The 24,879-nt window shown below is 38.0% G+C and overlaps 1 protein-coding gene and 1 pseudogene across 1 annotated transcript in view; both read left to right on the top strand.

Moving 5' to 3' along the window:
* HMCN1 (hemicentin 1) overlaps window positions 1-24,879 on the top strand; it is a 522,545-nt gene that overhangs the window by 388,851 nt on the left and 108,815 nt on the right. Inside the window, exons 69-80 of the mRNA XM_033853373.2 lie at window positions 2,717-2,913; window positions 9,245-9,326; window positions 10,671-10,807; window positions 14,744-14,885; window positions 15,930-16,074; window positions 16,459-16,586; window positions 16,865-17,021; window positions 18,758-18,879; window positions 19,081-19,245; window positions 21,082-21,189; window positions 21,629-21,766; window positions 21,881-22,015. Coding sequence (XP_033709264.1) covers window positions 2,717-2,913; window positions 9,245-9,326; window positions 10,671-10,807; window positions 14,744-14,885; window positions 15,930-16,074; window positions 16,459-16,586; window positions 16,865-17,021; window positions 18,758-18,879; window positions 19,081-19,245; window positions 21,082-21,189; window positions 21,629-21,766; window positions 21,881-22,015 — 1,656 coding nt within the window. The remainder of the gene's footprint in view (window positions 1-2,716; window positions 2,914-9,244; window positions 9,327-10,670; window positions 10,808-14,743; window positions 14,886-15,929; window positions 16,075-16,458; window positions 16,587-16,864; window positions 17,022-18,757; window positions 18,880-19,080; window positions 19,246-21,081; window positions 21,190-21,628; window positions 21,767-21,880; window positions 22,016-24,879) is intronic.
* Window positions 4,092-6,895, top strand: LOC109547175 (BAG family molecular chaperone regulator 1 pseudogene; annotated as a pseudogene).

The following is a 24,879-nucleotide window of genomic DNA, read 5'->3' as shown; positions in this document are numbered from 1 at the left end:
GGCCATATGAGAGTGATGACAAGGAAGAAGATATCGAGGATGACTCCCAGCTTCTGGTTTATGTGACTGAACAGTTGGTGGGTTTCATCACGTAAATGCAGGGAATGCTGGAAAAAGACCAGATTTTGAGGGAAAAGGTAACAGGTTCAGTCTGAATACATGATGAGTTTGAAGTTGTTTTCAAACAACCCACTGAAGATGCTTATGTGATAATTATATATATGGATCTAGAGCCCAGGAGAGATATCTAGGCTAGAAATGTAAGTTTTGGAGTCATCAAAGTATGGACAACTCCTATTCTGCTCAAAGTACAAGACATATGGACAAGATACAGAGTAAAATGGTTCACAATCACTTAACACATGTAAGATCTGATGACTGGTATTTGAACCAGTTGGGTACATGTTGTTATTTTAAATCTAGTACTATAAGCTTTTGAGATTAAGGGCGTGCTTAAATAATCTTTGTATCCACAGTGACAGACACATAGTAAATAACCAATAAGCGAGAGGAATAAAGAATTGACTGTAGTCAAATGGAGAATCAGATAAGTGCTTTTCCATCCAGTGTGCTATGGAAATTAAAAGGGATAGAAATTTTATAGTTTGTTGAGAGAATCAAGAAAGGACTTATGGTTTTTACAAATGAACATAATGATACTAAAGTGACCTTGAGAGTACTTGAACATGCTCAGTTAGGGGATGGTGGGACTATTGGAGATATTCCAGTAGAAGGAATAGCATTAGTAAAGTCACAGAGCAAGAAGGGACTGAACTTGTTGAGGGAGAAAAGTAGTCTAGTTTGAAGTCTAGGTTACATAAAGTGTTTTAAAAGTAGATAGTGTTATAAAGAGAGATTGAGGCTATGTTGTGGAAGGCTTGGAAGCCATGATGAGGAGTTTGTATTTAATTCAATGAGCAACATGGAGACACTGACATCTTTTAACCAAGAAATCTTGGATTGATCTAAAATGCACTTAAGAAAATGTATTTTGACAGCAAAACGTAATAAGATGCATGAAAGTGAAAAAGAGTAGTCATGTGGGACCATAGTTAAGAAACTCTGACTTCTTAATTATAATGTATTAAATATATTATCTTTTTCCAGTAAGGAAAACGAGGACCAAAGATACAAATTTTTAGGAGGCAGTTTTTAATAATAACACCAACAGATGTAGTAGACTTAGTAGTAGTTATAACTTTCTTAAAACCTTTAATTATAAAATAAAACAGATTCAGAAACACAAAAGAAATGTAGTTTATAGATTATTTCATTGAATCCTCACAATTCTACTAGTTAAATAATAGTACTATACTTATTTTAGGGATTTGCCCAAATCCACTAACCTAATAATTGTTGGAGCTAAGATCCAAATTCAGGCTATTTGATTCCAGATCCTCTGCTGTGAACCTCTGCCCTAAACTATGTGCCTGACTTTTAAACACACACATGCGCGCGCGCGCGCACACACACGCACACACACGCACACACACACACACAGCTAATCCTTGGAGCTGTCCAACAGCTATTTTTGCTGCCTTGTGAAATAGTAAGCTGGAAACGTTAACAGAAAATTTGAATGATCTGTGTAAGGGAAATCTGTTTTAAAGTGATTCCTAAACTTAGGAATAGTTGGACTAAGAAACTTTACTGTTTGCTCCAAGTGTTTAGATTCCGTAACATCCTCTTGAGAAAGGTAATTTAGAAGTATAAATAACAAAAAAGGAAGTTATTTCTGCCCAGACATAACAAATGTGATTTATGCAGAAATGGTCTCCAAATGTAACTCTTTTTTCTTCTGCTTAGTCATTGTTTCCTCTTAAAGTTCTGCACGGAAAAAATGATTGCAAAATTCCATAGCATTTGCCCATTGCTTTTGTAGAACCAATAGATATTTAAAAGGTGCAAAAATACACTACTATATTTAAGTAACTCTCTTTTAAAAATAGTACAAGATTAGTTTAGTTTTTATAGTTTTCAAATCTTTACAGTTAAGTAAGACTGCTCTAATTATCTGAATCCCAATTGCTGAGCTATAATTACCTTAAATAGCTTGCCATTTACTTCATGATCTATTACAGGCATGATCCATCTCTTTTAAAATAGTGCCAGTAGGGACTTCCCTGGTGGCACAGTGGTTAAGAATCTGCCTGCCAGTGCAGGGAACCCGGGTTCGAGCCCTGGTCTGGGAAGATCCCACATGCCATGGAGCAACTAAGCCCATGTACCACAACTACTGAGCCCACAAGCCACAACTACAGAGCCCACGGGCCACAACTACTGAAGCCCTTGCACCTAGAGCCCGTGCTCCGCAACAAGAGAAGCCACTGCAATGATAAGACCGCGCACCGCAACGAAGAGTAGCCTCTGCTCACCACAACTAGAGAAAACCAGCGTGCAGCAACGATGACCCAACACAGCCAAAAATAAATAAGTAAATAAATCTATTAAAAAAAAATAGTGCCAGTGAAAAGATAATGCACAAAGACTTACATAGTGCTGGCATTTAATAAATTGTCCCTCAATAAATTGCAAAAAAATAAAATAGTTCCAGTGACAAATGATAACAACATCTAGGAATTATTTTGGTATCCTTGTTCAAATCAATTTGCATTGTACGAACATATTTGTGTTGAATTTTAAAGTTTTTCTGATCTGCAGTATTTTATCAAACAGCAAGTTTATTTTGTTGTTGTTTTTCATTCCTTTTAAATAGAACCACCTCATATCAATGGATCTGAAGAACCTGTAGAGATGTCAGTAATTGTTAATAATCCACTTGAACTTACCTGCATTGCTTCTGGAATCCCAGCTCCTAAAATTACCTGGATGAAAGACGGACGGCCCCTTCCACAGGTGGATCAGATGCAAACTCTTGGAGGAGGAGAGGTTCTTCGAATATCTAATGCTCAGGTAAGTTCAGAGTTCATACAATTATTTTCCAGGTTAAACTTCTTACTTGCTAATCTGTGAGAAATGTTGGAGAAGTTGTCTTGGAGTCAGTATATCACAGATCTCTGTGACGTTAGCAAGGGGAGGTTGGTTCTATGACATGCATGATTGGGTAGACACTTACAAAGTAACATGCCTAGAAGGAAGAAGTGAAATTATCATATTAAACACAGAAGAAAGCAAGTTACCTTCACATTAATTTTTGCAAGTTTTCACAGTTCTATAAGTGATAACAGATTTCCCGAAGCCCTCAATTTGTGCCATGTAGCCCTTTACAGAAATGGCAAAAAGCAATCCAACATACGTATATGTGAGGCTTCAGAGAGCACTTTTGATCTCTAGAAAGAAATCTCAGACATGAAAATCTGAAGAGACACAATTTTTCAAAAAATGATCAATTCAATAAAATTGTTCTTTTAGTTTGTGTTTAAGGAAATTAATCTGAAATGTAAATATATTAAAGATAAGTATGTCTGGGATGTCTTACTGTAACAATATACTGTTCTACAAACAAAGGCAAACCTTATATTACAAATATCCATGTGTTCCTTAACGCCCTCATCTGTAAACTGGGGATAAAAACAGTAATAATACTGAACATATATACTTGGGGTTTTAGAGACAGTCTAACTTGATGTGCTTAGACTGGTGCCACGGGCATGAAGTGATGCTAAAACGGAGTTAGAATGATTGCTGTTGTTGCTGATTTTATTGTTATTATAATCATCATTTCTTTAAAAGTAGAATAATACATTATTTAATCATATTTCATGTACATTTTCACTGAGGAAACAAAAGAAAGGGAGCTGGAAAAGAGAGCTAAGGGTTGTAAATCGTGTCAGTCTTATGTTCAGCTATGGGCGCTATCACACCCGTGACCATCATGACAACTCTGTGAGGCAGTGTCTTTATCCCCTTTCCACAAATCCAGAAACAGACACAGAAAGATTAAGTATTCACCTGCCAAATAAAGCGTAGCCAAAGCACGGGTCCGGCGGAGCGCGGCAGAGCGTGGAGACTGCGAGGCGCCCCGCCCCCCACCGCCACCCGGGAGCGGCGGGGCCCCCAGAAGCGCACCCCTTGGCCAGGGCCGGGAGCCGCCCCAGTCGGTGCCCCAAGCCGAGGGCGGTCTGCCTCCCTCCCAGCGATCAGCCATCCGGAGTGCGACCAGAGGGCATGCCAGATCCACCAGGGCCGCCGCCGCCTGCGCTCGCAGGCCGCAGGTGTGGAAGAAAGCATGGCCTCGCTCGGCCCCGAGCGAGGAAATGGCAGCTGCCGAGCCCAGCGGGACCCTCACCCGCATTAATGAGAAGCACGATCTTCAAGTTATCCCGCAAGAGGGCGGTAGTGAACCAATGGTCCAAGACCTGGCCCAGGTTTTTTCAGAGGCCACAGGGGTCCCGCTGCCTTTTCAGAAACCCATATTTAAGGGAAAATCTCTGAAGGAAATGGAGACGCCGGTGTCAGCACCTGGAATACAGAATGGTTGCCGGGTCATGTTACTTGGGAAAAAGAACAGTCCAGAGGAAGAAGTTGAACTAAAGAAGTTGAAAGATTTGGAGAAGTCTGTGGAGAAGATAGCTGACCAACTGGAAGAGCGGAATAAAGAGCTTTCCGGAATCCAGCAGGGTTTTCTAGCCAAGGATTTGCAAGCTGAAGCTCTCTGCAAACTCGATAGGAGAGTCAAAGCCACAATCGAGCAGTTTATGAAGATCTTGGAAGAGATCGACACACTAATGCTGCCAGAAAATTGCAAAGACAGTAGAATGAAAAGGAAGGGTTTGGTGAAAAGGATTCAGGCGTTCCCAGCCGAGTGTGACACAGTGGGGCAGAGCGTCCCAGGAGACGGAGCGTCCCAGGAGACAGGCCACAAACTTGGCCCCGGCTGACTGAGGTGAGGCAGAGAAGGCTGTGCTGCCCTGAAGAACAGCTCCACCAGCTCTGGTCTCTCTGGAACAGAATTTCCTTCCGTGCTTTCCCCGGGGCAGCTGGGGACAACTGGCCGATTGCCAGTTTTCCTCCCCTTATTCCTCCCCCACACACCGCCAATGAACAAGTTTTGTCTGTGTATATCTGTGCTGTCCAGCAGCCCACCTTGTCTGGAGAGGGCCTCCCCTGCCCAAGTCTTCCCAGCTTTTTTGACCTTTGGGCTGGTGAGAGCTCTCATTTGTCCTGGGGTAGTTCCGGCTTTATCAGCTATCCTGGTCTTCAGATACGTGAGGCCGTTTTGCTGTTATGATCCCATAGTCCCATCTGTGTAAACCAGAATCATCAGGAGGCTGCGTCTGGTCAGGAATGTTGGGAATGGCTCAGGACAGGTGTTTGGCACACAGGGACTCCAAGTATCTCTCATTGTGACCTAATTCTGGAACAGCTGGCTGGGTTGTGGGTTCACAGACCCTGACTTCACCCCCCAGTGACCCTGACCAGCCACAGGCCGTGAGGTCTCAGGGGGCCATTCCTGCAGTGGGACCTGTGTTTGATACATGGACTTCCTTGTCCCCAAGCAAATCTCTAGGAGGTTAGAACCCAGAGTTGACTAAGTCTCTGCTCGAAACCGGATCAGAACCATGGCTTAGGAGGGGCAGAGAGGGGAGACAGAATGAATAAAGCAGGCAGGTAGTGAGGGCCACCATAAACTTCTCAGAAGTTCCTTCAAAGGCATTTCTGTCAACCGTACCCTTCTGAGATCTACATTTCCTTCGAGTTCCTTCGAGGCTATTTTTCTCTGTTTCGTGGCCTTTTTCCCCTTCATCGTTATTTAAAAAATAAAACAGTTTATATATACGTCAGCAAGCAGAAGAGTGTTTAGACTTTTTTTTCCTTTTGGTAGATGAAGTAAGGGAAGCAAAAGCCTTCTGAGGTTCTAGTCTAGTTATATTATAAAGTTGAGCGTGGCCCTGCGTGCCAGAACTCTTAAACGGGTCAGCTGCTGTCACCCCATTTTTTCACACAGTGCCCAGGAGACAGGCTCCCAACAGGCCACTCTGAGACCAACCTTATTTGGCAGAGAGGGAGTCTGTGAAGTCCCAGGCATTTAGGGCTGCGTGGGTGGGACTAGGACAAGGTGGTGGTTAGGGGTGGACAAGTGGACGACGCTCGGGGCCCAGCCCGCCCACCCCCAGCTTTAATCAGAGCAGTCCAGTATTTCTGTTTCTAGTAGTAGCTGTGTGGCCTTGGGCCACAGCACGTTCCTGTGTGCCAGATACCGTTCTGAGTTCTTGAGGTGTATTTGTCATTTAATCCTCACACCATCTAGGACATAGGCAGATACTATCCCTGTTTTAGAGATGAGCTTAGGTAATTTGCTCAAGATCGTAGAGTAAGTAACAAAGTCAGGACACAAACTGGGCAGCTTGATTCCGAGCCCATGTTCTTAATCTCTACCGGTTTGCCTCCCGACTGACATGGGGTTACTCACACCCTCTCATTTTCTCTTTTCCTTCTATTTATCTCCCATGTTGGCCTCTGCACTTCCCCTCTGGCCCTCTCCAGTTCATTCTCCACAGAGTGGCTGAGTGATCATGAAGTACACATCTTATCATGTCAGTTCCCTGCTTAAAAACCTCAATAGCCCCCATTTCTCTTGGGATAAAGGCCAAGGTCCTTACCCTGCTCCCTCCTCATCTCGGGCCACTCTCCTGTTTGCTCTCTGCTGTCAGCCACTCTGGTCTAGTTCAGGCCCTCAGGTGCTCTGTGCCCTCTCCCGCCCTGGGGTCTTCGCACACGCTGTTCCTCTGCTTGGAAGGGTTCCACGCCGTCCTTCCCCTACCCCTACCCCTACCCCTGTCCTAGGCAACTCCTGTTCATGCTTCAGAACGTAAATGTCTCTTCCATGGAGAAACCTCACCTACTACTGTCTGAGAACATCAAGCCCTCGGGTGATATCCTGTCACAACTTGTCATGACTTTTTACAATAAACAGCATTTGTCATGATCTATGATGATTTATTTGTGGGATTTTTTGAAATATTTGCCTTTAGGCTAGACTGAGTTCCTTGGGTTAAGGAGCTTCTTCATCTTGTTAACAGTATATTTCAAGCACCTTGTCTGGTTTATATTAGGTGCTCAATAAATATTTGGAGAATGAAAAAAAAAAAGCATAGCCAGTGGAACTCAGCCCAGTTCTTGTTTCTAACATCAAGGAGAACACACCTTCCATTCCCCTCTTCCCTCTGTCAAGCACTTCAATAACCCAGAGAAAACTCAGGTCCAACTGTCAAACCACATACTGAATCAAAACCCTTGAATGTTATAATTTCAACAGACCAAAAAGGAAGCAAAAGAATTTTGTAACATAGGGAATAGCATGGAGACAGGGAAGTGTGTGCACTAGAACCATAAGTATAAAGGAATCATGGTAAATAAAGCTTTAGAGGGAAATTAAGGCCACGTTACACTAGGTCTTAAATGTAAGAATGAAAAGTTATGTTATAACAAAACAAGACAAAGGTTCCACAGAGTGTTAAATGGTGACCCACACATTCTAGCTTTTGTGGAGAATACAAATCTAATATATAAGACGTTTCTCAGCCTTCAAGGAATTTCCAATTTTCTAAGAAAAATAAAACTACATAGGACCAAATTAGGAAAACAATAAGAAAAACATTATAGAATTGAAAAATTAAATATTATCAAGTCTCAAGACTGCTCTTGGTTCCTCTGGTCCTCTGTGTTTTCACATTTGGTACATCTCTCTGTTAAAGCACTTATTACTAAATTATATCTTAGTTACCTATGTCTTTTTGTGTATGTATCTATAGCATGTAGTTATGCCTACTACCTAAAGGATGCTTTGCAAATTCCAAACTATGTGGTAAAGACAAGAGTTTGCTAACACATTTTCCATCAAACCCTCATTCTGTAATTTATTCCAAAGGGAGAAAAATTCTGTGATTAAGTAGATCTGAAAAACTCTATATACTGTACCTTCCTCTCCGTTGTGAGCCATAATGCATGTCAACAACTCTGCAAACTCTTACTCCAAAGAAACCTAACTATAATTTTTTAAACACCCTATTAACAGAACACTCTTTAGGAAATGTAGCTACTAATAGTAACTGTCAAGATTCAGAAGGGTATAAGTTGTCAGGAAATGTTTCTTGGAGAAGGCAAGATCTCAAAACAGTCATGAATGATAGTGCAAGTTTGGCTAAGTCACGACAAGTGGAGAGGGCAATATGATTTGGGAATAAACTGAATTGGTGGAGTAAGAGTTGACTTTTAGAGGTTAGAAAGATATGATGAGAAATTTAGAAATTATTCTCTAGACAGTAGTGCATCACTTCCAATTCTTAATTGAAGGACGATGAGACAGTCATTCTTCTAAAGTCATATTTAATTTTCCAAACATACTAGCCTTAAATTTTTTCAGTGGACCTTTTGCAGCCTACCAAAACGTTTTTCCATAAACTATAAAGTCAGTTTTGAATGTAAGAAGTTTAAAATTCCCAGTGTTCTAGGAGTATTCAAGTAATAAAATAAATGAAAACAGGATTTTCTACTTTTCAAAAATATATTTTTCACAGTAGTAAGATCATCTGTTTTTCAGTGTATCCCTTACACATACATAAGACATCCTCTACACAATGTCAAATATGAATGAAGACTAACACTTCCAGTGGAAACTATGTATGGAGATTTTTAAAGAAATGTTTCTGGTTTTTGTCAGAAAATAGTAGATTTTGCTGTCAGCCTGACCTATTTACAGCCAAATTACATAATATAGCTATTTTGTTTCACCATGTATATCAAAGGTAGACTAAAAATGTGGTATTAATGTGCTTTATTAAAATAACCTGATATTTTATTTACTTTTTTGGTTGGTTAATGTATTTTATTTTCTTCAGGAAGACTCCAGTAGAATTTTCAGTCTGCAATTTAAATTTATAAATACTTATTTCTTCAATAAATACTGTAGTATCTAGTCTGTCATGTATGGTGGTAGACCTTATATGTATCTGCCCTTTCTGAGATCATTAAATATACCTAATATGCAAACATTCTGAGATCAAATACCAAAACCCTGTTAAATCTATGTCAAATACATAGATTTACATGTAACAGATGTCAAGCCATGCTCAGTATCAAATGTAACTGATACACTTAACTGATTAAATGTATAAGTTACATTTAATCACAAATGTTAAAACCATTTATTAAATTTTATTACTGTACTCTTAATGATATCTTGCTTTGTGTGAGACTTCTATATTCATCCTAATAGATATTTATTCTCATCACCAAAACCAGCATGTTAACATTGTGTCATTCACTTATTCGAATTTTATAGGTGGAAGATACAGGAAGATATACGTGTCTGGCATCCAGTCCTGCAGGAGATGATGATAAAGAATATTTAGTGAGAGTGCATGGTAAAGTTGGCAAAATGTCCTGCAGTCCATCATACATTAATACCTAATTAAAAGGCATAATTTATGGAACATAGAGCAACTGTCTAACATATCATAAAACTATGTTTATATATTAGGAAAAATGTATTTTGCAAATCTGATTTTTATATTTGATCACAGTAGTCCATTAAACTATTGTTGGGAATAGTTTAATGGATTTTTTGAGTTATTTGTTTTGTTCCTGCACAAATAATTCATATTCATTGGTTTTAAATCATAGAGTATAAATTATATAAATCAATCATAATCTCATCACACAAAGATAAGACCTTTTTACATATAAATATTGTCACAGAAATGTGATCATACAGCATATAGTATTTAACTTTTTTATCTTATTTAGTGGTATGGTGAACATGTTTTCATGTCAAAAAATGTATTTTTATAACATTACTTTCTAGTGATTCCATGATGTCCCATTTTATGAATATGCCATTATTTATTTAATACATTCCTTATTTTTGGATATTTAAGCTGTTTTGTATTTTTACCAATATAAGCCACACTATTATAGACATCTTTGTACATGTGTGTTGGCCTCTTCCTTTAATTATTTTGTTTTGATAAATCTCTGTAGGTATATTTACTTGATTATATGCAAGTACACACACATGCATGTACACACACACACACACACACACACACACACACACACACACCATTTAAGGCCAAATTACCTTCTAGAAAAGTTGGACAAATTAGACTGTGGCCGTTACTATTTTGACATAGAAATGGGAATTACTCTTCATGGAGAGGTGGTTGAAAATTTGTATAAATTATACTCCATTTAAAGTTATTATAAAATATTGACTGTATTCCCTTTACAATATATCCTTGTAGCTTATTTATTTTATACATAGTAGTTTGTACCTCTTAATTCCTTAACCCTATTTTGCCCCTCCCCCTTTCTGCATATTAAGAAAAATGTACATATTTCTGTATATTATAATGGGCAGACCCTAATTTAGAAGTTTTAAAATGTGATGTTCAGAGAAAATTATTACCAAGTGTAGAGCTAGACAAGGAATCCCTTCTTTGTACTTAGACTGTGATTATATTACTTATCCTGTCATTTACGTGGCCATTGGAAGAATTCCATTACTTGATGTATGTGAAAGTACTGAGAAAGGTAAAAAATTTTTCACTATTTGTAATCATTATACTATAAATTGAATGAGTAATGTTTTAAGTTTATGCTTTTTATTTCATACAGCAGAAGCAACATTCGTTGAACACCTCAGATAATCCAGATCATTTTATATCCTGTTTATTAAAAGCCTTTGGTGTATTTGTTCTCATGCCCAGTCCCCCCTAACATTGCTGGAACTGATGAGCCCCAGGATTTCACTGTGTTACGGAACAGACAAGTGACATTGGAATGCAAATCGGATGCAGTACCCCCACCTGTAATCACCTGGCTTAAAAATGGAGAACGGTTACAGGTAAATCTTGCTAAATTCCACAGATTCGTTGTGAGACAAAAAAATCAGCAATAGAGTCCTTGCTAGGGAGATAAAACCAAACAGTGTCAGACTACTAGTTATTCAGCATTACAGGGGTGGGCACAGGGTCCTTTAATCAGCCTTTTTCTCAGCCTTCTTGGAGTAGTTAGTAGCTAGTTATGAGGCAAAAGACAGGTATTTTGATTCATATACTCTGTAAATTGTCCCAAGTATATATCTCCTGGAGCCCGTGGATTAAAGTTGAATTAAAACACTCAGCTATGTCTTTTTTTTTAATTGGAGTATAGTTGCTTTACAATGTTGTGTTAGTTTCTGCTGTACAGTGAAGTGAATCAGCCATATATATACATATATCCCCTCCTTCTTGGACCTCCCTCCCCCCAACATCCCACCCATCTAGGTCGTCACAGAGCACTGAGCTGAGCTCCCTGTGCTATACAGCAGGTTCCCACTAGCTATCTGTTTTACACATGGTAGTGTATTTATGTCAAACCTAATCTCCCAGTTTATCCCACCCTCCCCTTCCCCCACTGTGTCCACATGTCCGTTCTCTACATCTGCCTTTCTATTCCTGCTCTGCAAATAGGTTCATCTGTACCATTTGTCTTTACTTGAGAGGGAAGAAACCATCAGAGTCTCAAAAGACCTGACCTGTCCTGCCAACTCCCTAGGGCAAACCTATTACTGAATTTCCCTAGTCTAAACTTGGTCCTCAGGAGTGACCCCAAGGATCTGTGCAACACCAGAAATATGGACTGGAATCTTTGAAAACACAGTTACTGGCTCTTTAAAGGTTCCCATGCTCAGGTGATATCTGTCTGCTGCCCTATAGTGTCACAGCCCAGGATCCTAAGTAGGCTTTTAGGGTTGGCTCAAAGCCGTGACTTTGAATGCTCTGATTGTCCTTATCCTAGTACTCACTTATCCTTTTGTTTCTCCTTTGTTCTTCCTCATCCTGTTAGTATAACCTATTGTGGTACACTGTGCCTAAATAAAAGGAAATTGTGTCCCTGTCAAACCACATACTGAGTGTCCCTAATACATAAGGCAGAAAGACTTTCACCATCATCAAATCACACAAATGCCAAACACAGAGAGACTGGGTGCTGAGAGTTGCTTCCTTGTTAAATCATCATGCATATCACTTAACAGTCCTGTGCCTCAGTTTCTCTATTTATTGTGTGCCTGTTATAATGCTAGGCACTATGATTGCCCCTGAGAATAATCTTGATCCTCAAGGAGCTCACAGACTATCTGAAAATATACAGAAGTATATCAAAGATTGTAGAAAATTGATACTGCTGATATTCAATAAACAATATCTTAGAGGGATATACAGCATTTTATGGAAACACAGGGGAGAAGCAAGTAATCCAGACTGAAGGGTAAGGAATAGCCCAGGGGAGCCTCTTGGGAAGGGTGAGTTCAGTTTAAATGTTGGGTAGATGTTGGGTGAGAAAGAAGAAGGGGATTCCAAACATAAGTGATAGCATGTACAAAGACATTACAGGAGAAGGAATGCTGCTGTCCCAGGAACTGCAGGTAGCTTGGTATGGTTGAAGTAGACCTTGATTAAAATCCTTTGATGATTCTCCATAGATTTTAGGATTCGGGTTAAACTGCCCAGCTTAGCTCACAAAGCCCTTCATGCTCTGACTTTTCCTCCATAGTCTTATCTCCCATGTGTGCATTTCACTCTAGACCATTAGGTGTTCAGACAGGGACTGAGTGAATGTTGATGATACAGAAATTCAGGCTAATCTCATATATGACCGAGTGATGTCAGTACTGGGACAGACTGATTTCAACAATTATGGGGGAAAAAATGAGTCCAGTTTTAGATATTTTGAGTTTGAATTACCTATATATTATCTAAGTGGAGCTTCTAAGAAGCACTAAGACATATGGGTCCATATTTCATCAAAAACATCTTTGATTTGGTGGTCCTCAATGGTGTAACCTGTTGCTGAAGCCATCAGTTTGTATGAGGTCAGCCAGAAAGCACACAGTGTGAGAAGACCTGTAAATGAGAATAAAGCCTAAGGCAACATTGACAATTAAAAGGTGAGCAAAGGAAGAAGAGAAGAATGGGACTGAGAATGAGGACTCAGAGAAATAAGATTAAATATAGGAGACATTGGTGTACTGAAAGCCAAGGAAGAGAGTGGGAGTGGTTAACAGAGTCCATGTTAAGATACAAATTAAGTTGTATTCACTGGCTTTGGCAATACATAGACTTGATTAAAGATCTGAACAACGGTTCTTCAATACAGTGATCAAAGTAGAAGACAGGTTACAGCTGTCTGGGGGAGTTAAAGAAGAGGAAGTGGAAATGATTGTGGACTGTTACTTAAATACAAAAGAGACTTGTATATGCTTATTTACTGAAAGAGATGGAAGATACAGGACTAAGTGTGCTGAGTGGGGAAGGGTTGGGACACTGGTGACAGGTGAAGACATTAGCCTTGGACAGAAGCGTTGACCTTTTTCCACAGAGATGGAAAAATAGGAAGGAAGGTTGCATTCATATGCAAGAGATGAGAGGGAGAAATTGCAGGCACCTGGCTTTGATTTTCTCAATGAAATAGGCATTAAGGTCATCAGCTGAGAATGATGTTCTATCTGAGGACAGAAATCAAATTTGGAAGAATCACTGGCAGTAAATGAGAAGAGAACCAGAGAAAATTGTAGTGAGACTGAATAAGTTGGCAGAACTTACTGATGTTCATGGAAGAAAGACATGAGAATCAACTCAGAATTTTTTTATTAGCCTCAAATCCTGCTATACCCATATCAAAATTAAAATGTTGCGTAGAACTTACCATGTATGTTTAAGAAATCACTTATTCTCATCAGAAGTAATAAAAGTTTACCATTAATAGCCCCTGTAGCAAGGAAAGGCCTAGAGAAAATGTGTGGACTTTCAAGATAAATTGACCTGAACTGTCTATGTTAGTGTGAACAACTTTTTTCATTAGAAATATATGTTTATCTGGGACAGAACCCATATGGTAGAAAAATCTTATTTGGGCTCTTCCTGAAGTAGTTCCACTTAGGCACAATCAGAAAATACCAGTCTTTGATGTTACCTGGCATTTTTTAAAGTCTATGAACAATCCCCAATTGGACATTATAGCAGAGATTAGATTTCATTATATTTCAGTATTTCATTTCAAAATAGGTCTCTGCATTTTCATAATTCTTGGTCCCATGCCTGGATGCAAAATAAGTGCTTAATAAATATTTGTAGACTAAAATCATTTATTTACTTATGTTAAATATGTTGAAGGATAATTATTTCCTATAAGTTAACCAAAGTTAATTTATTAGTCAGGAAACTTTCAGCTTTAAGTGACAATTCAAACTCAAAATAATTTAAATGGAAAAAAAAGATATTTATTAGCTATAGTAATTGGTGAACTTAAGCTTTAGGCATTACTGGATCCAGAGGCTCTAACCATGTAGTCAAGCATCTCTGTCCTTTCTCTGAATCCCACCTCTGCTTATGTCTTAGATTCAGAGCAAGCTGTCCCCACATGGTGGTAAGACTGCCACCAAGCTATGTCATCCTCACTACCAGTGATTCCAGTAAAAATATGCCTTATTCCAACACTTCCAGCAGTGTCTTTCTGGGGAGCTCGAATGGGCCCAACTTGAGACACCTTTTCATCCTTGAGATGTTCATTGTGGCCGTCACTGTGAAGAACTGGAGACACTGATTGTGCTCTTGCTTTAACTACACTCATAGAAATATTTCCCAAGAGTTTTTGATACCAGGATAGCGGTGGGGGGAGCAGACAAAGATACTGGGAGACAGGTGCACTACAGTTCACTATAGTTACTTTTGATGATTAATATTTTATTTTATTTTATTTGTCCAACATTTTAATGGTAAATTTTACTTACTGAATCCAGGCAACACCTCGAGTAAGAATCCTATCTGGAGGGAGATACTTGCAAATTAATAATGCAGATCTAGGTGATACAGCCAATTATACCTGTGTTGCCAGCAACATTGCAGGAAAGACTACAAGAGAATTTATTCTCACTGTAAATGGTAAGAAAAATTAATCACTGTTTCACAATTTAAAAATTTAGATAAGGGCATTTAAAGAGATGATAACATTTTTATTTTTTATGAGCATACTAAACAAATTCTTGTGCTTATCTTATTTCTTTTCATAAAGACAACACATGATATTTGTACTATCACTATATTCAAACTAACTCAATTTCAAAAGAAAAAGATACATTTCTCTTAGAGGACAATATATGTCCAATTGTTATCAGCATATCCTGATGTTTTGCGTCATTCAGATCAGAGCCATTGGAGAAGTTAATACACTAAATCTCTGGATGACAACTAGCCAATTATTTAGTCACCTTTGTTGATGTTGGTGTTTGATTATATATGTGCTAGACAGGGACTGCCACGGGACTGTAATTTTCTCAAATAAAAAATCTAAACACTAAAATCTGCCAAATTTCAAGAATATGATACAGACTTTTTCAAAAGCGTCCCTTTGGATTTTTAATATACGAAACTTTACAAGTTGAGTGACCCAGGCAGCTAATATCTCTAACACTAAAATTAAAATTCAAGTTTTCTATTCCCATATGAACTCAATGATTAATAAAATACACACTCTGAGACTTGCATAATTAATCACAGATGTGCTTTGTTATAACACCCCACTTTCTATCCTTTATTTAAAGTGAAGTTGTTCCAGTATTAACATTCTCTGACCATTATTTGGCCAAAGAGAAATAAGAAATATCATCTTTAATTTGTATCATACCAGAGATGACTTTTATTCTATTCAAGCCTCTTTCATTAGAAAGCCAGATTTCATACACCATATCAGGGATTTAAAGCTTCCCCACCCATTTACTCTTCATTTTTAAGTAAATTTTTAAATAAAATCTTACCTTGAATAAGACTTTAGGAATTAAACCCCAATTCTATTTATACTAACCTGAATTAGCTGTAGGCAAAGCCATACATTTAACTCAAATCTCACTTTGTATTACCTCTTAAGAGTCTTAGTTCAGGCTATGTTATTGATATAAAGGAAGTTTTCCACATGCATCTCTTGTGCAGTTCCTCCAAGCATAAAGAGTGGCCCCCAGAGTCTTGTCATTCACTTAAATAAGTCAACTGTATTGGAATGCTTTGCGGAAGGTGTGCCAACCCCAAGGATAACATGGAGAAAGGATGGAGCTGTTCTATCTGAGAATCATGCAAGGTAACAATTCTGGAAAAGGATAAAAAACACTGTAAGAACTGAAATATAAGTTTTAAAATCTTTGATCCAATGCATTATTTGGGTCTTTTCATTCTAAAGTGAGTCTCTTCATCTTAAATGAGGATCAGAATATGGTATTTTAAAAGCATAATTCTTAAGGCTTATGTTCAAAATGTAATGATTATAATCTATCCAAGATCACAAGCCCATCTGCTGTGCACCTTTGCAGAATATCCTTGTTTTTCCACCAAGGGTATTATAAATTTCTGAAGTAGGAAAAGAACTAAAAATGGATTTAACTGGGTATTTTATAATGTTCTCAGTCAAAATGTGCATAATCAGAAAGGCTGATCTGGAGGAACTCACTTGTGATGTTTCTTATAGATACTCCGTCTTGGAAAATGGATTCCTTCACATCCAGTCAGCACATGTTACTGATAGTGGGAGATATTTGTGTATGGCTACCAATGCTGCTGGAACAGATCGCAGGCGAATAGATTTACAAGTCCATGGTAAATGTACTTTTATGAACAACATCCAATCTTTGGGTCAGATGTTCTTTGGTAGCCTAAACCAGTGAGATCATAACATAAAGACCTTCATATCTAGTGCTATTTAAATGTATTACACTATATTATAAGCATCATCACAACACTGTGTAAATTCACAGAACCTTATTGTGTTCATGACTATAAAGCAAGTTAGCAATGATTAATTTCAGTTTGGCAGAGATACTTCGAATGGCATACTATTTACTGAACCTGTTTCTTACTTGGTGACTTCGTTTTAGTTCCTCCATCTATTGCTCTGGGTCCTACCAACATAACTGTAACAGTAAATGTTCAAACCACTCTGGCTTGTGAGGCTACTGGGATACCAAAACCATCAATCAACTGGAGAAAAAATGGGCATCTTCTTAATGTGGATCAAAATCAGAATTCATACCGGTAAGGAGTAATTTAACTGGAAAATCCCACCTATTATTTAGAAACATAATTTTTAAAAGAATTAACATTTAAACTCTATCAATGGGGACAGCAAATATATAAAGTATGAAGAATTAGCTAGTATGTAGAGAGCGTATTATTTTTTCTTAATGTAGAATTAGTTTTTCAACCTAAAATCTTATTTCTGAATTATAGGTGCAACTTCTGTATTCATAAGTCCTGTAGATAACTGTCTGAGCTCTAAAAAATTAGATTTCCATTCTGCTTTTTTTTTTTTAGTATCTTTTGGAATTTTATAAAGACAAAAGATAAAAACATCATTTGGTATAAAAGAAAAACAATTCTGTAGAAATAATACAAGTTTTAGTTGCAGAATAAAAATCAAATTTTATACCTTGAAATACAGCATAGGTATTTGGCAGCATGTGGAGGGAGGAAGAACAGCATTTTCTCCCAGTTTTTTGTATTCTTCCAGCTTGACTACCATTGCTCTTAATATGATATCATACTTTTTAAAGACTAACCTTTAAAAAAGAAACTAGGAATTTCTGATACTTTAGATAAGCATCATTTCTTGTATCTCAAGTTAATAGATATCTTGCAAAAGGTTTGCCACAGTACTGAAAGCAAATGTTCTCATAGACCTACCTTAACAAAAATCAGTTCTGATATATCAGGAAATATGAAACTAGGAGTGTTTCACTTGAAACTCTGTTGCTTCTCCCTCTTTCTCACCCTCTTAATCTTTTGGCATTAGTGACTTGAAAGCATATACTATGGGGAAAATGTACAATGCCCTTGAATAAAAAAGCAGGTCAAGTATGTTTCCATTGAATCAAGTCATTTCCATTCATCATTGCACAGTTTGAAGTAAGAATACAGATATTCTTATTTAGATTATTTTAATTTTTTTAGTGTGTTCAACCACTAGAAATTTTAAAGATTTATTGATTTTTCATTTTGATACATATTTTCTTTAATTTTTATTTTATATTGGAGCATAGTTGATTAACAATGTTATGTTAGTTTCAGCTCTACAGCAAAGTGATTCATTAGGTTACTTTATTTATTTTTTTTTTAAACATCTTTATTGGGGTCATTAGGTTACTTTAAATAATGTATGTGTATTTACTCAACCTTCTGAACATTTGAAGTGATTCAGATCACTTTAGTTTTGAGTTGATTCAAAGTTAAGGAAAAGACTCTTTGATTTATGTACTATGCATCTCCAAGGTATCCACCACATGTAAGGAGACGTGTGAAGTAGGGAAAGGTGCAAGACAGACAGACTTGTAGTTACCCATCTGTCAGTAGAAATAATCAAATACCAATCTGCAAAGTTATTGTGAAATTTAGAGATGATTAATGTGAAGCATTTGAGATGGTGCCAGGAATGTATTCAATGGCCAATAAACAATGGCTATCATCAGTGTGCTCATTTCACTGTATTTCACCTGGGAGAACATGGTTGATTATGCCATAAGCATTCAGAAAATTCAAGATTCCCTCTTAACACAATCATTCCACACCACTGCTTCCTGCAGATGTCAAGGTTGAGGTCCTCTTAACCCACTGCCATATAAACTTAAAGTCTGATGCATAAAATGATGCTCATTTTAACATGAGGAAAGAGTTCCATTTCCCTCAATTCACAAGATAGTACCACGTTGAACCAACTAGAAACATTTATGAAAATTGATATATAGCACCTCATTACTTTGAAATCTCTCTTCTAGGCTCCTTTCTTCAGGTTCACTAGTAATTATTTCCCCTTCTGTGGATGACACTGCAACCTATGAGTGCACTGTGACAAGTGATGCCGGAGAGGATACGAGAACTGTGGATCTCACTGTCCAAGGTAGAACTGGCTTAGTATGTGGACTGAAAGTTATTATAATGATATCATTCCATCATTCCTCTACTTCACAAGAGAGCTTCCTTTTCCACTGACCAAGCATTCACTTTCAGTGTAGAAAGAGAAGGATATATGAGAAGGCTTTGGAAATCTGTAAGCGTTGGGAACATGTAGTTTTCTTTCTTTTTGTTGTTTTTCTTTTAGTTCCACCTTCCATAGCTGATGAGCCTACTGACTTCCTAGTAACCACACACGCCCCCACCGTGATCACCTGCACAGCTTCAGGAGTTCCATTTCCCTCAATTCACTGGGCGAAAAATGGTATAAGACTGCTTCCCAGAGGAGAGGGCTATAGAATTCTGTCCTCAGGTAAGACCCAGCTCAGTGATTACACAGCTATTGATTGGATTCGTTTTTACTGGATGGCCTTACTTGGACTTCTGCTGCACCAAAATAAAAGAATAAAGTACATCTGTATTCCTGGGCTTAGGCATCTGGGAAAAAATGCACTTAAGAGTGGGGAGGGGGAACTTGGGAAAGGGATAGAAAAAAAGTCTAAAAACAAAATAACAAATAATATCTAGGACTGATATGAATGTATTAAGCATGACCACTGGGATTTTATGTGCATATTTACTGAACCTAAGGCTTAACAAATTTACTGGTTGCCTTTGAGTGAACCACACTTCTTTTATTGGCCAAATAGAATGTCCATTCATTCAACAAACATTTAGTACCTAAAATAGGCTAAATACTCCACTGAGTTTCTGAGGATATAAAACTAAGACAAGGTTCTTGCTTTTAAGGTTTCAATAATCTAGCAAGTAGGGCTGGGTGTTAAGTGCTATGATATGGATAATTTTTGAGGGTGGTAGTAACCATCATTTATAGAATTTAAGTATTGAAAATTTTATAATATTAAAGAGAAAAAAATTCACCTAAATGGAAGTATAAGTGATTCACATTTGTGTTTCTGGAAATTCATCCTGCATTGGGGAGGTACACTGGAGATTAAAGTAGCAGCTAACATCCTGAGGGTTTATGAGTGTGGGCATATTATTCAAAGAGAATTTGTTTATTTCTTCAGTAGAAGGGAAATAATGAAAGATTTGTTCTCAGGATAGAACTTGGCTTTCAAAGCATAGTATTTTGGCTATCTCAGAAATCTGCATAAACGGGTAGCAAGTAAAATCATAAAATATAAATTAACTACTCTTGGGCTTCCCTGGTGGCGCAGTGGTTGAGAGTCCGCCTGCCGATGCAGGGGACACGGGTTCGTGACCCGGTCCTGGAAGATCCCACATGCCGTGGAGCGGCTGGGCCCGTGAGCCATGGCCGTTGAGCCTGCGCGTCCGGAGCCTGTGCTCCGCAACGGGAGAGGCCACAACAGTAAGAGGCCCACATACCGCAAAAAAAAAAAAAAAAAAAATTAACTACTCTTCAGCACAAAGTACTGTGCTAAGAAAACAGTTTAGAACTTTTCTCAAAATGTTAAACAGTTACCATATGACCCAGCAACTCCATTCATAGGTCCCTACCTAGAGAAATGAAAGCATATGTCCACCCAAAGACTTATATGCAAATGTTCATACAGCATCATTCACAATAGCCAAAATCATAGAAACAATGTAAATGTCCATCAACTGGTGAATGGATAAACAAAATGTGGATAATTCACAGGATGGAATTCTATTTAGCAATAAAATGGAACAAAAATATTGACACCTGCTGCAGCAGATGAAACTCAAAAACTGTGCTCACAGTAGAAGTCAGACACAAAAGCCTTCTGTATGATCCCATCTATATGAAATTTCCAGAAAAGGCCAATATATATAGAAATTAGATTACTGATTGCTTACACTTGGGGTTGAGAGTGAGGCAGGACTCTAAGTGGAGTGAGATTTCTTTGGGCATAATGGAAATTTTCTAAAATTAAATTATAATTGCACAACTCTGTAAATATACTAAAAATCATTGTATTGTACATTTAAGTCAGTGAATTTTATGGTCTGTAAGTTTTGCCTAAATAAAGCTGTTAATAGTGATTTTTTAAAAAATACTGTTGTAGGTAAGCACAGGGGGTACAAGTATGAGTACAAGCCATGCACTATGCTAGGGGGCAGACTCACACAAAATCAAAGAGACATGGTTTATCAAACCAGAAAAACAGGGATGCACTGTGCTTGAAAAATGTTTCCTTTTTAGGAGCAATTGAAATATTTGCCACTCAATTAAGCCATGCTGGAAGATATACTTGTGTTGCCAGGAATGCAGCTGGCTCTGCACATCGACATGTGAGCCTTTATGTCCAAGGTATGAAAGGTTATTTATGCATTAAAATTTTGCTGTTGTACTTTTCTAAGTCATGTTTATTCTTGACAGGTGGTACCATCTAGAGTCATAAACCACAGTAATACTTGGGGAATATGAAGCCTGATAGATGTTCTTCAATAGACTAAAGAAAACATACAGATGACAAACCACACAAAACAACCCCTAAATTATTTGTCTTCTTGAATTTTTATGATCTGTTTCTGATTTTAGTCTTTTCTATGGAGTTCTTCTAATGGAAACTGGCTATAGTAACAAGACTCAAAAAATGTGATATGACCTCTATTTGCTTTTCCCTGGGACAATGAAATCACTAATATTTTGGAATTTTGAATTCAGTCATGTGTAACCTCATGGCTACTATAGACATTTATGCTACTAACTAGAGCCTTTGCTTATTTCTGCTGATTGGTTCTTACAGAGCCTCCAGTCATTCGGCCTCAGCCAAGTGAACTAGCCGTCATTCTAAACAATCCCATTTTATTACCATGTGAAGCAACAGGGACTCCCAGTCCTTTCATCACTTGGCAAAAGGAAGGTATCAATGTCATCACTTCAGGTACCGTTTCAATCAAGAAAATAATGGCAATTCAGTTTTATAATTCAGAAGTGGGTATGATTTTTTAATGAAAATAAAAATTCTTCTCACTCTACTTTTGTAACTATGATGTAGGTAGAAGCCATGCAGTTCTTCCTCGTGGTGGCTTGCAGATCTCCAGAGCTGTCAGAGAGGATGCTGGTACTTACATGTGTGTGGCTCAGAATCCAGCTGGTACAGCCTTGGGCAAAATCAAGTTAAATGTCCAAGGTACCTAAATAATGAATCTCTATGTCTTCATTGCAAAGATGCTTATAATAGTGTATATCAAAATTCATATATCTAAAGTAATGATGCCACCATAGTTCTTAATTAACATTCTTAGTTTATATTATCCTATATGTTTTTCTATTAACCTCATGAAGGAAAAAATTTAGTGCTTGGGTGTTTGGGGGCATTATTTGTATAAGAAAACTGAGGCATCTCATGATATTTTGAATTTCTGTGAACCTCTATTTGGTACTTTCATTGTAGCACATATTTAAGGTGATTTTTAAAACTATTCTCTCTATAATACTACTTTGTATACATTACAAAATACTGGATTGTAATATCCACTTAAAAAACATCATAAATTTTTAAAATTTTAAAGAATCACCAATAAGAGTCATGAAACAAAAAAATAAATCATAATTGCAATTAAACCACCTTGATGGAAAAAAATATTCTGAAGACAGTGGGGTTTTTTTCACATTTAACTTATATTTTCTTGATGTAATATTCATATCTTACATGCATTGTTTTTGTGGATCAAGACGTGACCTAGAGATGGGTTCCGAGCTGCTCAGTTTGCATGGCTGATTTGAATTTCCTTGTAGTGTGATTTTCTTGTGGTGAATTAATAACTGTAGTAAAGCTCACTTACCTGCAGATTGTAAATCTAATTTATTTGTATTTTTCAACACTTCTTTAACAAGTGTTTATTGGGATAATAAGTAGAAATACATTGACCATTATAGATATGATCCTTTCCTTATAGTGTGGAGAAGGAAAAAAATGAAACTACCAAATAAATGAAATTATGATAAATTCTGACATATGCTATGCAGAGGGAAAACAAAAGGCTGAGATGGAGACTAGTGGGAAAATGTGGGGACCACTTTACACTAGTGGTTAAAGTAGGCTTTAACCTACTGATGGGGTACCATTGGAGCTGAGACCTGAATGATGAGCTAGGATAAGCCATGTAAAGGTAGCAGAGTGTCCAAGGAAGAGCGGGCAGCACGTGCAATGGCCCCAAGGCAGGAAAGGGTAAGAAAAGGAGCGTGCCAGTGTGGCTGACAGTAATGAACCTGGGAAAGCTGGCAAAATGTGAAGGAGGTCAGAAGAGAAAGTGGGACCAGTGCACAGAGTGCCCAAAGGACCAGAGGAGGGGTAAGATTTCCTTCTGTGTGCAATGTTGAAGCCTTTTAATGATTTAACCAAGACTCTTGTTTGGTTTTAGGAAGACCTCTTTTGCTGGTATATAGATAATGATTTCGAGAAAGCACAAGACTAGAGCTGGAAGAGCTAGTAAAGTGCTCTAGGCATCATGTGATACGGTCTGGCTGGGAGTGCGAGTGGGTGTGTGAGTTGCAGGGGAAAATGAACAAGAAGTGGTGGATTCAAGAACTCTTTGGAGATGTAATTGCCAGGATTGCTGATTAATCAGATTGGGAGGTTAGGAAAAGAGAAGAGTTAACGATGTTTCCTGGGCTTTGGGCCTGAGCTAGAGATGGGAGATAGTGCTGTGAGGGATGCAAGGGGAGGAACTGGTTTGGGAGGAAGGAAAGCGTGACTTCTGTTTAATCATGTTAGATGTGGGAAATTATTAGAAATCCTAGCAGAGATGTCAAAAAGTGTTGAATATTTATGAATTCAGAACTCAAGGGAGAAGTATAGTCTAAGATATAAATTTGGAAGTAGTCAGGGTATTTCAGTCTATAAGACTGGATGAGAATTTAGACCAAAAATATCTTAAGGACAAAGCCCCAGGACTCTGCATTGTTAAGAGGTCTGAGAAAAGAGAGAACACTGGAAAAGAATACAAAGGAGAGGGAAGAGATGACACAGGAAAACTAGATGGAGGCTAGGAGAGGACAGTGTTTCAAGAAGGGAGTAGACAGCTTTTTTAATGCAAGCGAAAGGTCAGTTAGGATGATGACCAAGAAATATTCATTGGTTTTGGCAACACTGAGGGTCATAGAAAAGAATTAGTGAGGGTTTTTCCCTTCACTAATTGATTAAAACTATTGATATGAAAAAAAGAAACACTTTTTTTCAAAAAAGAAAAAGAAACACTTTGAACAATTAACAGCATTTCAATATTCCAAAATGGGAAAATGTGGGGACCACTTTACACCAGTGGTTAAAGTAAGCTTTAACAACTGCTTGGTGTGGGGGGGGGGATACTATTGGAGCTGAGGGGGGTACCACTGGAGCTGAGACCTGAATGATGAGCTAGGATGAGCCATGTAAAAGTAGCAGAGTGTCCAAGGAAGAGAGGGCAGCATGTGCAATAGCCCCAAGGCAGGAAAGGGTAAGAAAAGCTCAGTAGAATATCCTTAGTGTAATCTATTGTAAACACTAGGAATCTGTTGTAGACACTAGGAAGAGAAATTCTAATCATAAGCCCTTCCACCATTTTCTGAAGAAGTGCAAAGAGTTCTATCTCTATACCATCAACCCTTGACCAACATGGTTTGAACCGTGCAGGTCCACTTATACATGGATTTTTTTTCAGTAGTAAATACTACATTACTGTACAATCCAAGGTTGGTTGAATCTGCAGATGCAAAAACCACAGATACAGAGGAGACAAGGATACAGAGGGCCAACTATAAGTTATATTCAGATTTTCAGTAGCACACAGGGTCATCATCCCTAACCCCTGCGTTGTTCATGGGTTAATTGTAATTCTTTTCCATATTCTACTTCTTTATTCCTTTATTCATTAACAAAATACCTTGTTAAGTATGGCCACTGTATATGAGATCATAAGCACTGTAAGAAACGCATGAATAAAAGGATCTTTGAGCAGGTGAACAATTTCCAAACCTTGAAGGGGTCTATTTTGGAAGTTTTAAGTAGCTGAT

Source organism: Tursiops truncatus, chromosome 1, assembly GCF_011762595.2.
Source record: "Tursiops truncatus isolate mTurTru1 chromosome 1, mTurTru1.mat.Y, whole genome shotgun sequence".
Taxonomy (NCBI): Eukaryota; Metazoa; Chordata; class Mammalia; order Artiodactyla; family Delphinidae; genus Tursiops; species Tursiops truncatus.
The sequence above is the reverse complement of the archived record's forward strand: the minus strand, read 5'-3'. Positions and strand labels throughout refer to the sequence as shown.